Raw genomic sequence first — 13,681 nt, forward strand, 5'->3', positions numbered from 1 at the left:
TCCTATGGCTCTCATTATGGGATGTCCTATGGCTCATTATGGGATGTCCTATGGCTTATTATGGGATGTCCTATGGCTCTCATTATGGGATGTCCTATGGCTCTCATTATGGGATGTCCTATGGCTCTCATTATGGGATGTCCTATGGCTCATTATGGGATGTCCTATGGCTCTCATTATGGGATGTCCTATGGCTCATTATGGGATGTCCTATGGCTCATTATGGGATGTCCTATGGCTCTCATTATGGGATGTCCTATGGCTCTCATTATGGGATGTCCTATGGCTCATTATGGGATGTCCTATGGCTCATTATGGGATGTCCTATGGCTCTCATTATGGGATGTCCTATGGCTCTCATTATGGGATGTCCTATGGCTCATTATGGGATGTCCTATGGCTCATTATGGGATGTCCTATGGCTCTCATTATGGGATGTCCTATGGCTCATTATGGGATGTCCTATGGCTCTCATTATGGATGTCCTATGGCTCATTATGGGATGTCCTATGGCTCTCATTATGGGATGTCCTATGGCTCATTATGGGATGTCTTATGGCTCTCATTATGGGATGTCCTATGGCTCATTATGGGATGTCCTATGGCTCATTATGGGATGTCCTATGGCTCTCATTATGGGATGTCCTATGGCTCTCATTATGGGATGTCCTATGGCTCATTATGGGATGTCCTATGGCTCATTATGGGATGTCCTATGGCTCTCATTATGGGATGTCCTATGGCTCATTATGGGATGTCCTATGGCTCATTATGGGATGTCCTATGGCTCTCATTATGGGATGTCCTATGGCTCTCATTATGGGATGTCCTATGGCTCATTATGGGATGTCCTATGGCTCTCATTATGGGATGTCCTATGGCTCTCATTATGGGATGTCCTATGGCTCTCATTATGGGATGTCCTATGGCTCATTATGGGATGTCCTATGGCTCTCATTATGGGATGTCCTATGGCTCATTATGGGATGTCCAATGGCTCATTATGGGATGTCCAATGGCTCATTATGGGATGTCCTATGGCTCATTATGGGATGTCCTATGGCTCTCATTATGGGATGTCCTATGGCTCATTATGGGATGTCCTATGGCTCTCATTATGGGATGTCCTATGGCTCATTATGGGATGTCCAATGGCTCATTATGGGATGTCCTATGGCTCATTATGGGATGTCCTATGGCTCTCATTATGGGATGTCCTATGGCTCTCATTATGGGATGTCCTATGGCTCATTATGGGATGTCCTATGGCTCATTATGGGATGTCCTATGGCTCTCATTATGGGATGTCCTATGGCTCTCATTATGGGATGTCCTATGGCTCTCATTATGGGATGTCCTATGGCTCATTATGGGATGTCCTATGGCTCTCATTATGGGATGTCCTATGGCTCATTATGGGATGTCCTATGGCTCTCATTATGGGATGTCCTATGGCTCTCATTATGGGATGTCCTATGGCTCATTATGGGATGTCCTATGGCTCTCATTATGGGATGTCCTATGGCTCATTATGGGATGTCCTATGGCTCTCATTATGGGATGTCCTATGGCTCATTATGGGATGTCCTATGGCTCATTATGGGATGTCCTATGGCTCTCATTATGGGATGTCCTATGGCTCATTATGGGATGTCCTATGGCTCATTATGGGATGTCCAATGGCTCTCATTATGGGATGTCCTATGGCTCTCATTATGGGATGTCCTATGGCTCATTATGGGATGTCCTATGGCTCTCATTATGGGATGTCCTATGGCTCTCATTATGGGATGTCCTATGGCTCATTATGGGATGTCCAATGGCTCTCATTATGGGATGTCCTATGGCTCTCATTATGGGATGTCCAATGGCTCATTATGGGATGTCCTATGGCTCTCATTATGGGATGTCCTATGGCTCATTATGGGATGTCCTATGGCTTATTATGGGATGTCCTATGGCTCTCATTATGGGATGTCCTATGGCTCATTATGGGATGTCCTATGGCTCTCATTATGGGATGTCCTATGGCTCATTATGGGATGTCCTATGGCTCATTATGGGATGTCCTATGGCTCTCATTATGGGATGTCCTATGGCTCATTATGGGATGTCCTATGGCGCTCATTATGGGATGTCCTATGGCTCATTATGGGATGTCCTATGGCTCTCATTATGGGATGTCCTATGGCTCTCATTATGGGATGTCCAATGGCTCATTATGGGATGTCCTATGGCTCTCATTATGGGATGTCCTATGGCTCTCATTATGGGATGTCCTATGGCTCATTATGGGATGTCCTATGGCTCATTATGGGATGTCCTATGGCTCTCATTATGGGATGTCCTATGGCTCATTATGGGATGTCCTATGGCTCTCATTATGGGATGTCCTATGGCTCTCATTATGGGATGTCCTATGGCTCATTATGGGATGTCCTATGGCTCTCATTATGGGATGTCCTATGGCTCTCATTATGGGATGTCCTATGGCTCATTATGGGATGTCCTATGGCTCTCATTATGGGATGTCCTATGGCTCTCATTATGGGATGTCCTATGGCTCATTATGGGATGTCCTATGGCTCTCATTATGGGATGTCCTATGGCTCATTATGGGATGTCCTATGGCTCTCATTATGGGATGTCCTATGGCTCATTATGGGATGTCCTATGGCTCATTATGGGATGTCCTATGGCTCATTATGGGATGTCCTATGGCTCTCATTATGGGATGTCCTATGGCTCATTATGGGATGTCCTATGGCTCTCATTATGGGATGTCCTATGGCTCATTATGGGATGTCCTATGGCTCATTATGGGATGTCCTATGGCTCTCATTATGGGATGTCCTATGGCTCTCATTATGGGATGTCCTATGGCTCATTATGGGATGTCCTATGGCTCATTATGGGATGTCCTATGGCTCTCATTATGGGATGTCCTATGGCTCATTATGGGATGTCCTATGGCTCATTATGGGATGTCCTATGGCTCTCATTATGGGATGTCCTATGGCTCTCATTATGGGATGTCCTATGGCTCATTATGGGATGTCCTATGGCTCTCAATGGGATGTCCTATGGCTCATTATGGGATGTCCTATGGCTCATTATGGGATGTCCTATGGCTCTCATTATGGGATGTCCTATGGCTCTCATTATGGGATGTCCTATGGCTCATTATGGGATGTCCTATGGCTCTCATTATGGGATGTCCTATGGCTCTCATTATGGATGTCCTATGGCTCATTATGGGATGTCCTATGGCTCATTATGGGATGTCCTATGGCTCTCATTATGGGATGTCCTATGGCGCTCATTATGGGATGTCCTATGGCTCATTATGGGATGTCCTATGGCTCTCATTATGGGATGTCCTATGGCTCATTATGGGATGTCCTATGGCTCATTATGGGATGTCCTATGGCTCTCATTATGGGATGTCCTATGGCTCATTATGGGATGTCCTATGGCTCTCATTATGGGATGTCCTATGGCTCATTAAGGGATGTCCTATGGCTCTCATTATGGGATGTCCTATGGCTCATTATGGGATGTCTTATGGCTCTCATTATGGGATGTCCTATGGCTCATTATGGGATGTCCTATGGCTCATTATGGGATGTCCTATGGCTCTCATTATGGGATGTCCTATGGCTCTCATTATGGGATGTCCTATGGCTCATTATGGGATGTCCTATGGCTCATTATGGATGTCCTATGGCTCTCATTATGGGATGTCCTATGGCTCATTATGGGATGTCCTATGGCTCTCATTATGGGATGTCCTATGGCTCATTATGGGATGTCCTATGGCTCATTATGGGATGTCCTATGGCTCATTATGGGATGTCCTATGGCTCTCATTATGGGATGTCCTATGGCTCATTATGGGATGTCCTATGGCTCTCATTATGGGATGTCCTATGGCTCATTATGGGATGTCCTATGGCTCTCATTATGGGATGTCCTATGGCTCATTATGGATGTCTTATGGCTCTCATTATGGGATGTCCTATGGCTCATTATGGGATGTCCTATGGCTCTCATTATGGGATGTCCTATGGCTCTCATTATGGGATGTCCTATGGCTCTCATTATGGGATGTCCTATGGCTCATTATGGGATGTCCTATGGCTCATTATGGGATGTCCTATGGCTCTCATTATGGGATGTCCTATGGCTCATTATGGGATGTCCTATGGCTCATTATGGGATGTCCTATGGCTCTCATTATGGGATGTCCTATGGCTCATTATGGGATGTCCTATGGCTCTCATTATGGGATGTCCTATGGCTCATTATGGGATGTCCAATGGCTCATTATGGGATGTCCTATGGCTCATTATGGGATGTCCTATGGCTCTCATTATGGGATGTCCAATGGCTCTCATTATGGGATGTCCTATGGCTCTCATTATGGGATGTCCAATGGCTCATTATGGGATGTCCTATGGCTCTCATTATGGGATGTCCTATGGCTCATTATGGGATGTCCTATGGCTTATTATGGGATGTCCTATGGCTCTCATTATGGGATGTCCTATGGCTCTCATTATGGGATGTCCTATGGCTCTCATTATGGGATGTCCTATGGCTCATTATGGGATGTCCTATGGCTCTCATTATGGGATGTCCTATGGCTCATTATGGGATGTCCTATGGCTCTCATTATGGGATGTCCTATGGCTCTCATTATGGGATGTCCTATGGCTCATTATGGGATGTCCTATGGCTCATTATGGGATGTCCTATGGCTCTCATTATGGGATGTCCAATGGCTCTCATTATGGGATGTCCTATGGCTCTCATTATGGGATGTCCAATGGCTCATTATGGGATGTCCTATGGCTCTCATTATGGGATGTCCTATGGCTCATTATGGGATGTCCTATGGCTCATTATGGGATGTCCTATGGCTCTCATTATGGGATGTCCTATGGCTCTCATTATGGGATGTCCTATGGCTCATTATGGGATGTCCTATGGCTCTCATTATGGGATGTCCTATGGCTCTCATTATGGGATGTCCTATGGCTCATTATGGGATGTCCTATGGCTCATTATGGGATGTCCTATGGCTCTCATTATGGGATGTCCTATGGCTCTCATTATGGGATGTCCTATGGCTCATTATGGGATGTCCTATGGCTCATTATGGGATGTCCTATGGCTCTCATTATGGGATGTCCTATGGCTCATTATGGGATGTCCTATGGCTTATTATGGGATGTCCTATGGCTCTCATTATGGGATGTCCTATGGCTCATTATGGGATGTCCTATGGCTCTCATTATGGGATGTCCTATGGCTCTCATTATGGGATGTCCTATGGCTCTCATTATGGGATGTCCTATGGCTCATTATGGGATGTCCTATGGCTCTCATTATGGGATGTCCTATGGCTCATTATGGGATGTCCTATGGCTCTCATTATGGGATGTCCTATGGCTCATTATGGGATGTCCTATGGCTCATTATGGGATGTCCTATGGCTCTCATTATGGGATGTCCTATGGCTCATTATGGGATGTCCTATGGCTTATTATGGGATGTCCTATGGCTCTCATTATGGGATGTCCTATGGCTCATTATGGGATGTCCTATGGCTCTCATTATGGGATGTCCTATGGCTCATTATGGATGTCCTATGGCTCATTATGGGATGTCCTATGGCTCTCATTATGGGATGTCCTATGGCTCATTATGGGATGTCCTATGGCTCTCATTATGGGATGTCCGATCCGAGCAGCTATTATGGGCTGTTGCAGGCTCCCGGTGCTGCTCCCCGTCGCCGTGGTTGTTGCCGTTCCCTTCGGCTGTTACTTCGGATCTGCTCCCCCCAACGACGGCGCCTGCGGCTGCTCCTGGGGGGCGTGGGGCGATTCGCCAGGTTGGGGTCAAAGGTCATGGGGCCGCGAGGGGTCCTGGGGGTACCGGGGGGTTTTGGGGGTTTAGGGGGTTATGGAGGGGTCAGAGGTCACGGGGGGGAGTGAGTGAATGGGGGTCATTTGGGGGTTATGGGGGGGTCAGAGGTCGTTTGGGGGATGGGAGGCCAGAGGGCTCATGGGGAGGAATGGGGGTGGGAGGTCAGAGGTCATGCTGGGTGGGGAGGTCATGGTGGGGGGTTGTTTGGAGTGGGGGGGTCAAAGGTCATGTGGGATAGGTGGGTCATGGGGGTGATGGGGGGTTATTGGGGGGTCAGATGTCGAGGGGGGGTGGGGGGAATGGGTGTAATGGGGGGTCAGAGGTCATGGGGAGGTGGTTGAATGGGGTGTTATGGGGGGGTCAGAGGTCATTGGGGTGAGGGCTGGGGGTTCATGGGTTGTTATGGGCTTTTTTGGGGGTTATGTGGGGGTCAGAGGTCACAGGGGATGAGGGGAGCATGGTGGGTCATGGGGGGGTGGGGGGTTCATGGGGAGTTATGGGGGTGGGAGGTCAGAGGTCACGGGTTGGGGGTGCATGGGGGTCATGCAGGGTTGTGGGGAGTCAGCAGACATAGAGTGGGGGGGTCAAAGGTCATGGGGGAGGGCTAATGGGTGTTATGGGGGCTTATGGGGGGTCAGAGGTCATGGGGGGTTATGGGGGGTCAGGGGGTTGTGGGGGTCAGAGGTCATGGGGTGGGGGGTTATAGGGGGTCAGAGGTCATGGGGGGTGGGGGGTTTCTGGGGGTCAGAGGTCAAGGGTGGGGGGATGGGGGATTATGGGAGTCAGAGGTCATGGAGGGTGGGGGGTCAGAGGGGTCATGGGGGTTATGGGGGATTATGGAGGGGGTCAGATGTCATGGGGGTGAGGGTTTGGGGGGTTTATGGGAGGTTCTGGGGGGTCAGAGGTCACGGGGGTAGGGGGGAGTTGGGGGTAGTTGGGGTCTATGGGATGCGTGGGGTGCAGATTTGGGGGGCGGGGGGGGTCAGAGGTCACGGGGGTGGGGTTGTGGGGGTTGGGGGCTGTGGGGGATTATGGGGGGGTTTGGGGGTATAGGGTGTGTGGGGTCAAAGGGTTCGGGGTTATGGGGTATGGGGTATGGGGTATGGGGTATGGGGGTATGGGGTTATGGGGTATGGGGGGTATGGGGTTATGGGGTATGGGGGTATGGGGTATGGGGTATGGGGAATGGGGTATGGGGTATGGGGAATGGGGTATGGGGTATGGGGTTATGAGGTATGGGGTATGGGGTTATGGGGTATGGGGGTATGGGGTATGGGGTATGGGGAATGGGGTATGGGGTATGGGGTTATGGGGTATGGGGTATGGGGTTATGGGGTATGGGGTATGGGGTTATGGGGTATGGGGGTATGAGGTATGGGGTATGGGGTTATGGGGTATGGGGTATGGGGTATGGGGTTATGGGGTATGGGGTATGGGGTATGGGGTATGGGGTATGGGGGTATGAGGTATGGGGTATGGGGTTATGGGGTATGGGGTATGGGGTATGGGGTTATGGGGTATGGGGTATGGGGTATGGGGTATGGGGTATGGGGTATGGGGGGTATGGGGTATGGGGTATGGGGGTATGGGGTTATGGGGTATGGGGTTATGGGGTATGGGGTATGGGATATGGGGTTATAGGGCATGGGAGTATGGGGTATGGGGTTATAGGGTATGGGGTTATAGGGTATGGGGTTATGGGGTTCTGGGGTATGGGGTTCTGGGGGTTCTGGTGTATGGGTTTGTGGGGTGTGGGGCTGTGGGGTGGTGGGGCAGCAGCCCCCAGCTGTCGGTGCCCCACAGATCGCTGGCTGTTGGAGTGGGGATCTCTGTGGATTATTGGTGGACAGAGCATGTGGAGCTGTGGGGTGTGGAGGAGGTGAGCGGGGGGGGGGGATTGGGGTTGGGGTGGGGTTGGGGTGGGATTGGGATTGGGGGTTGGGGTGGGATTGGGGTTGGGATTGGAGTGGGACTGGGATTGGGATTGGGGTGGGATTGGGGTTGGGATTGGGGTTGGGGTTGGGATTGGGATTGGGGTGGGATTGGGGTGGGATTGGGGTTTTGGGGTTGGGATTGGGGTGGGATTGGGGTGGGATTGGGATTGGGGTTGGGGTTGGGGTGGGATTGGGGTTGGGATTGGGGTTGGGGTTGGGATTGGGATTGGGGTGGGATTGGGATTGGGGTTGGGGTGGGATTGGGATTGGGGTGTGATTGGGGTTGGGGTGGGATTGGGGTTGGGGTTGGGATTGGGATTGGGGTGGGATTGGGGTTGGGGTGGGATTGGGGTTGGGGTTGGGATTGGGATTGGGGTGGGATTGGGGTTGGGGTGGGATTGGGGTTGGGATTGGGGTGGAATTGGGATTGGGATTGGGGTTGGGATTGGGATGGAGTTGGGGTTGGGATTGGGGTGGGATTGGGGTGGGATTGGGGTTGGGGTGGGATTGGGATTGGGATTGGGATTGGGATTGGGGTTTGGGATTGGGGTGGGATTGGAATTGAGATTGGGGTATTGGGGTTGCAGTTGGGATTGGGATTGGGGTTGGGGTGGGGGTAGGGGGTGGGGGGGGTGGGATTGGGGTGGGATTGTCATTGAGGTACGGGTTTTGGGGTTGGGATTGGGATGGGATTGGGGTTGGGATTGGGGTTGGGGTTGGGGTGGGATTGGGATTGGGATTGGGGTGGGATTGGGGTTGGGGTTGGGATTGGGGTTGGGATTGGGATTGGGATTGGGGTGGGATTGGGATTGAGGTGGGATTGGGGTTGGGATTGGGGTGGGATTGGGGTGGGATTGGGGTTGGGATTGGGGTTGGGAGTGGGGGTGGGATTGGGGTTGGGATTGGGGTTGGGGGTTGGGGTGGGATTGGGGTTGGGATTGGGGTTGGGATTGGGGTTGGGATTGGGGTGGGATTGGGATTGGGGTGGGATTGGGGTGGGATTGGGATTGGGGTTGGGATTGAGATTGGAGTATTGGGGTTGGGGTTGGGATTGGGGTTGGGGTTGGGGTGGGATTGAGGATTGGGGTTTGGGTTGGGGTGGGATTGGGATTGGGGTTGGGATTGAGGTTGGAATTGGGGTGGGGTATGATTGGGGTGGGATTGGAATTGAGATTGGGGTATTGGGGATGGGGTTGGGATTGGGGTTGGGGTGGGATTTGGGTTGGGGTTGGAGTGGGGTTGGAACTGGGGTTGGGATTGGGGTTTTGGGATCGGAATTGAGATTGGGGTTTTGGGATTGGGGTGGGATTGGGGTGGGGTGGGATTGGGATTGGGATTGGGGTGGGATTGGGGTGGGATTTGGGTGGGATTGGGGTTGGGGGTTGGGATTGGGGTGTATTTGGGTTGGGATTGGAGTGGGACTGGGATTGGAATTGGGGCGGGATTGGGGTTAGGGTGGGATTGGGATTGGGGTGGGATTGGGATTGGGGTGCCATTGGGATTAGGGTTGCAGTGGGACTTGGGATGGGGTGGGATTGGGATTGGGGTTGGGTTGGGGTGGAGGTGGGATTGGGGCGGGATTGAAGATCAATGGGGCTCTCTGGTCCCTATAGGATCAATGGGATCAATGGGTTCTATGTTCCATTTGGGATCAATGGGGCTGGGGGGGTTTCCTTATGGGATCAATGCGATCTGTGGCACTCTATGGGTTTTCTATAGGGGATCAATGGGGCTGTATGGGGTTCCCATAGGGGATCAATGGGATCAATGGGGCTCTCTGGGGTTTCTATAGGGGATCAATGGGGCTTTGTAGGGCAGTGCAGCCCCCCCTTCGAGGCAGCCATGTCCCAAAGGGGATCAATGGGATCAATGGACTCTATGGGGTTTCCATAGGGGATCAATGGGCTTCCTATAGGGGATCAATGTGATCAGTGGGGCTGTATGGGGTTTCCATAGGGGATCAATGGGGTTTCCATAGAGGATCAATGGGGCTTGTGGGGTTCCCACAGGGCAGCCCCCCTTCGAGGAGGCCATGTGCCATAGGGGATCAATGGGATCAATGGACTCTATGGGGTTTCCATAGGGGATCAATGGGATCAATGGACTCTATGGGGTTTCCATAGGGGATCAATAGGATTTCCGTAGGGGATCAATGGGATCAATGGACTCTATGGGGTTTCCACAGGGGATCAATGGGATCAATGCACTCTATGGGGTTTCCATTGGGGATCAATGGGATCAATGGACTCTATGGGGTTTCCGTCGGGGATCAATGGGATCAATGCACTCTATGGGGTTTCCATTGGGGATCAATGGGGTTTCCATAGGGGATCAATGGGATCAATGGGGTTCTCATAGGGGATGAATGGGATCAGTGGGGCCGTGTGGGGTTTCCATAGGGGATCAATGGGCCCTGTGGGGTTTCCATAGGGGATGAATGGGGCCATGTGGGGTTTCCATAGGGGATGAATGGGATCAGTGGGGCCCTGTGGGGTTTCCATAGGGGATGAATGGGATCAATGGGGTTCTCATAGGGGATGAATGGGATCAATGGGGCCGTGTGGGGTTTCCATAGGGGATCAATGGGGCTGTGTGGGGTTTCCATAGGGGATCAATGGGGTTTTCATACGGGATCAATGGGATCAATGGGGTTCTCATAGGGGATGAATGGGATCAATGTGGCCGTGTGGGGTTTCCATAGGGGATCAGTGGGGCCGTGTGGGGTTTCCATAGGGGATGAATGGGATCAATGGGGCCGTGTGGGGTTTCCATAGGGGATGAATGGGATCAATGGGGTTCTCATAGGGGATGAATGGGATCAATGGGGTTTCCATAGTGGATCAATGGAATCAATGGACTCTATGGGATGTCCATATGGGATCAGTGGGAACAATGGGGCTGTATGGGGTTCTTCCCATATGGGATCAATGGACTCTATGGGGTTCCCATAGGGGATGAATGGGATCAGTGGGGCTGTGTGGGGTTTCCATATGGGATCAATGGGGTTCCCATAGGGGATGAATGGGATCAGTGGGGCTTTGTGGGGTTTCCATATGGGATCAATGGGGTTCCCATAGGGGATGAATGGGATCAGTGGGGCTGTGTGGGGTTTCCATAGAGGATCAATGGGGCCGTGTGGGGTTTCCATAGGGGATCAATGGGATCAATGGACTCTATGGGGCTTCCATTGGGGATCAATGGGATCAATGCACTCTATGGGGCTTCCATGGGGGATCAATGGGGTTTCCATAGGGGATGAATGGGATCAATGGGGCTGTGTGGGGTTTCCATAGGGGATCAATGGGGCCGTGTGGGGTTTCCATAGGGGATCAATGGGATCAATGGGGCCGTGTGGGGTTTCCTTAGGGGATGAATGGGATCAATGGGGCCGTGTGGGGTTTCCGTAGGGGATCAGTGGGGCCGTGTGGGGTTTCCATAGGGGATCAGTGGGGCCGTGTGGGGTTTCCATAGGGGATCAGTGGGGCCGTGTGGGGTTTCCATAGGGGATGAATGGGATCAATGGGGCCGTGTGGGGTTTCCATAGGGGATCAGTGGGGCCGTGTGGGGTTTCCATAGGGGATGAATGGGATCAATGGGGCCATGTGGGGTTTCCATAGGGGATCAATGGGGCCGTGTGGGGTTTCCATAGGGGATCAATGGGGCCGTGTGGGGTTTCCATAGGGGATCAATGGGGCCGTGTGGGGTTTCCATAGGGGGTGAATGGGATCAATGGGGCCGTGTGGGGTTTCCATAGGGGATCAGTGGGGCCGTGTGGGGTTTCCATAGGGGGTGAATGGGATCAATGGGGCCGTGTGGGGTTCCCGCAGGGCAGCCCCCCCTTCGAGGCAGCCATGTGCCATATGGGATCAATGGGATCAATGGACTCTATGGGGCTTCCATTGGGGATCAATGGGATCAGTGCACTCTATGGGGCTTCCATGGGGGATCATTGAGGTTTCCGTCGGGCATCAATGGGATCAATGCACTCTATGGGGTTTCCGTTGGGGATCAATGGGGTTTCCATAGGGGATGAATGGGATCAATGGGGTTCTCATAGGGGATGAATGGGATCAATGGGGCCGTGTGGGGTTTCCATAGGGGATCAATGGGGCCGTGTGGGGTTTCCATAGGGGATGAATGGGATCAATGGGGCCGTGTGGGGTTTCCATAGGGGATCAGTGGGATCAATGGGGCCGTGTGGGGTTTCCATAGGGGATGAATGGGATCAATGGGGCCGTGTGGGGTTTCCATAGGGGATCAATGGGGCCGTGTGGGGTTTCCATAGGGGATGAATGGGATCAATGGGGCCGTGTGGGGTTTCCATAGGGGATCAATGGGGCCGTGTGGGGTTTCCATAGGGGATGAATGGGATCAATGGGGCCGTGTGGGGTTTCCATAGGGGATCAATGGGGCCGTGTGGGGTTTCCATAGGGGATGAATGGGATCAATGGGGCCGTGTGGGGTTTCCATAGGGGATCAATGGGGCCGTGTGGGGTTCCCGCAGGGCAGCCCCTCCTTCGAGGCGGCCATGGCGCGGTGCCACGAGCGCGGCGCCGAGCGTCTCCTGCAGGGGGCGCTGCGGAACGGCGGTCTGTACGTGAAGCTGGGCCAGGGGCTGTGCGCCATGGGGCACATCCTGCCCCCCCAGTACCCCAACGTGCTGCGCAGGCTGGAGGACTGCGCCCTGCCCCAGAGGCTGCAGCAGGTGGGGGGGGGTGGGGGGGTGAAGAGGGGGGGGCAGTTTGGGGGGGGGGGGAAGGTGGGGGGATATGGAGGGCTGAAAGTGGGGGGATGGGAGGATGGGGGTGGGGGGGGCAAGGAGAGTGTATTGGGGTGGGGGGATATGGGAAGGTAGGGGGATATGGGGGGTGGGGGTGGGGGGATATGGGGGGGTGAGGGGATCTGGGGGGGAAGGTGGGGAGATATGGGGGGGTGAGGGTGGGGGGATATGGGGGGGTGGGGGGCCTTTGGGGTGGGGGGTGGGGATGGGCATGGGGGGTGTATGGGGGGTGGGGGGATATGGGGGGAAGGTGGGGGAATATGGGGGGGTGAGGGTGGGGGGGTCATGGGGGGTATATGGGGGTGGGGATTGGGGGGGCATGGGGAGTGTATGGGGGTGGGGGGATATGGGAGGGAGGGGATATGGGGGGGAAGGTGGGGGGATATGGGGGGGTGAAGGTGGGGGGAGGAAGGTTGGGAGATATGGGGGGATGAAGGTGGGGGGATATGGGGGGGAGTGTGGGGGGGAGGAGGGCATATGGGGGTTGAGGGTGGGGGGGGGGGGAGGGTGGGGGTATATGGGGAGGGTGTGGGTGGAGGGGAAGGGGGCGGATATGGGGAGGGGAGGGTGGGGGGGAGGGGGGGGATATGGGTGGGGGGCCATGGGGGGTATATGGGGGTGGGGAGGGGCATGGGGAGTGTATGGGGGGTGGGGGGATATGGGGAGGAAGGTAGGGGGATGTGGGGGGGTGAGGGTGGGGGGTCATGGGGGGTATATGGGGATGGGGGGGGCATAGGGAGTGTATGGGGGTGGGGGGATATGGGGAGGTGAGGGTGGGGTCATGGGGGGTATATGGGGGTGGGGGGGAAGGTGGGGGGATATGGGGAGGGTGAGGGTGGAGGGGAAGGGGGAGGATATGGAGGGGTGAGGGCGGGGGGCGGAGGGGGGGTATGGATTGGGGGGGGGTGGGGGGATATGTGGGGTGGGGGGGAAGGGGGGGATATGGATTGGGGGGGGTGGCGGGGGTTATGGGGGGGTGGGGGGGGATATTTTGGGGTGAGGGTGGGGGGGAGGGGGGTATGGATTGGGGGGTCTG

General features: G+C 53.7%; 1 protein-coding gene across 1 annotated transcript in view; it reads left to right on the plus strand.

The window, feature by feature from the left end:
- Positions 1 to 5,650: 5,650 nt before the first annotated feature.
- ADCK5 (aarF domain containing kinase 5) overlaps positions 5,651 to 13,681 on the plus strand; it is a 31,124-nt gene continuing 23,093 nt past the window's right edge. Inside the window, 3 exon segments of the mRNA XM_048932581.1 lie at positions 5,651 to 5,896; positions 7,735 to 7,810; positions 12,370 to 12,570. Coding sequence (XP_048788538.1) covers positions 5,664 to 5,896; positions 7,735 to 7,810; positions 12,370 to 12,570 — 510 coding nt within the window. The 5' untranslated portion in view covers positions 5,651 to 5,663.

The sequence above is a fragment of the Lagopus muta genome (assembly GCF_023343835.1).
Source record: "Lagopus muta isolate bLagMut1 chromosome 3 unlocalized genomic scaffold, bLagMut1 primary SUPER_3_unloc_1, whole genome shotgun sequence".
Lineage (NCBI taxonomy): Eukaryota > Metazoa > Chordata > Aves > Galliformes > Phasianidae > Lagopus > Lagopus muta.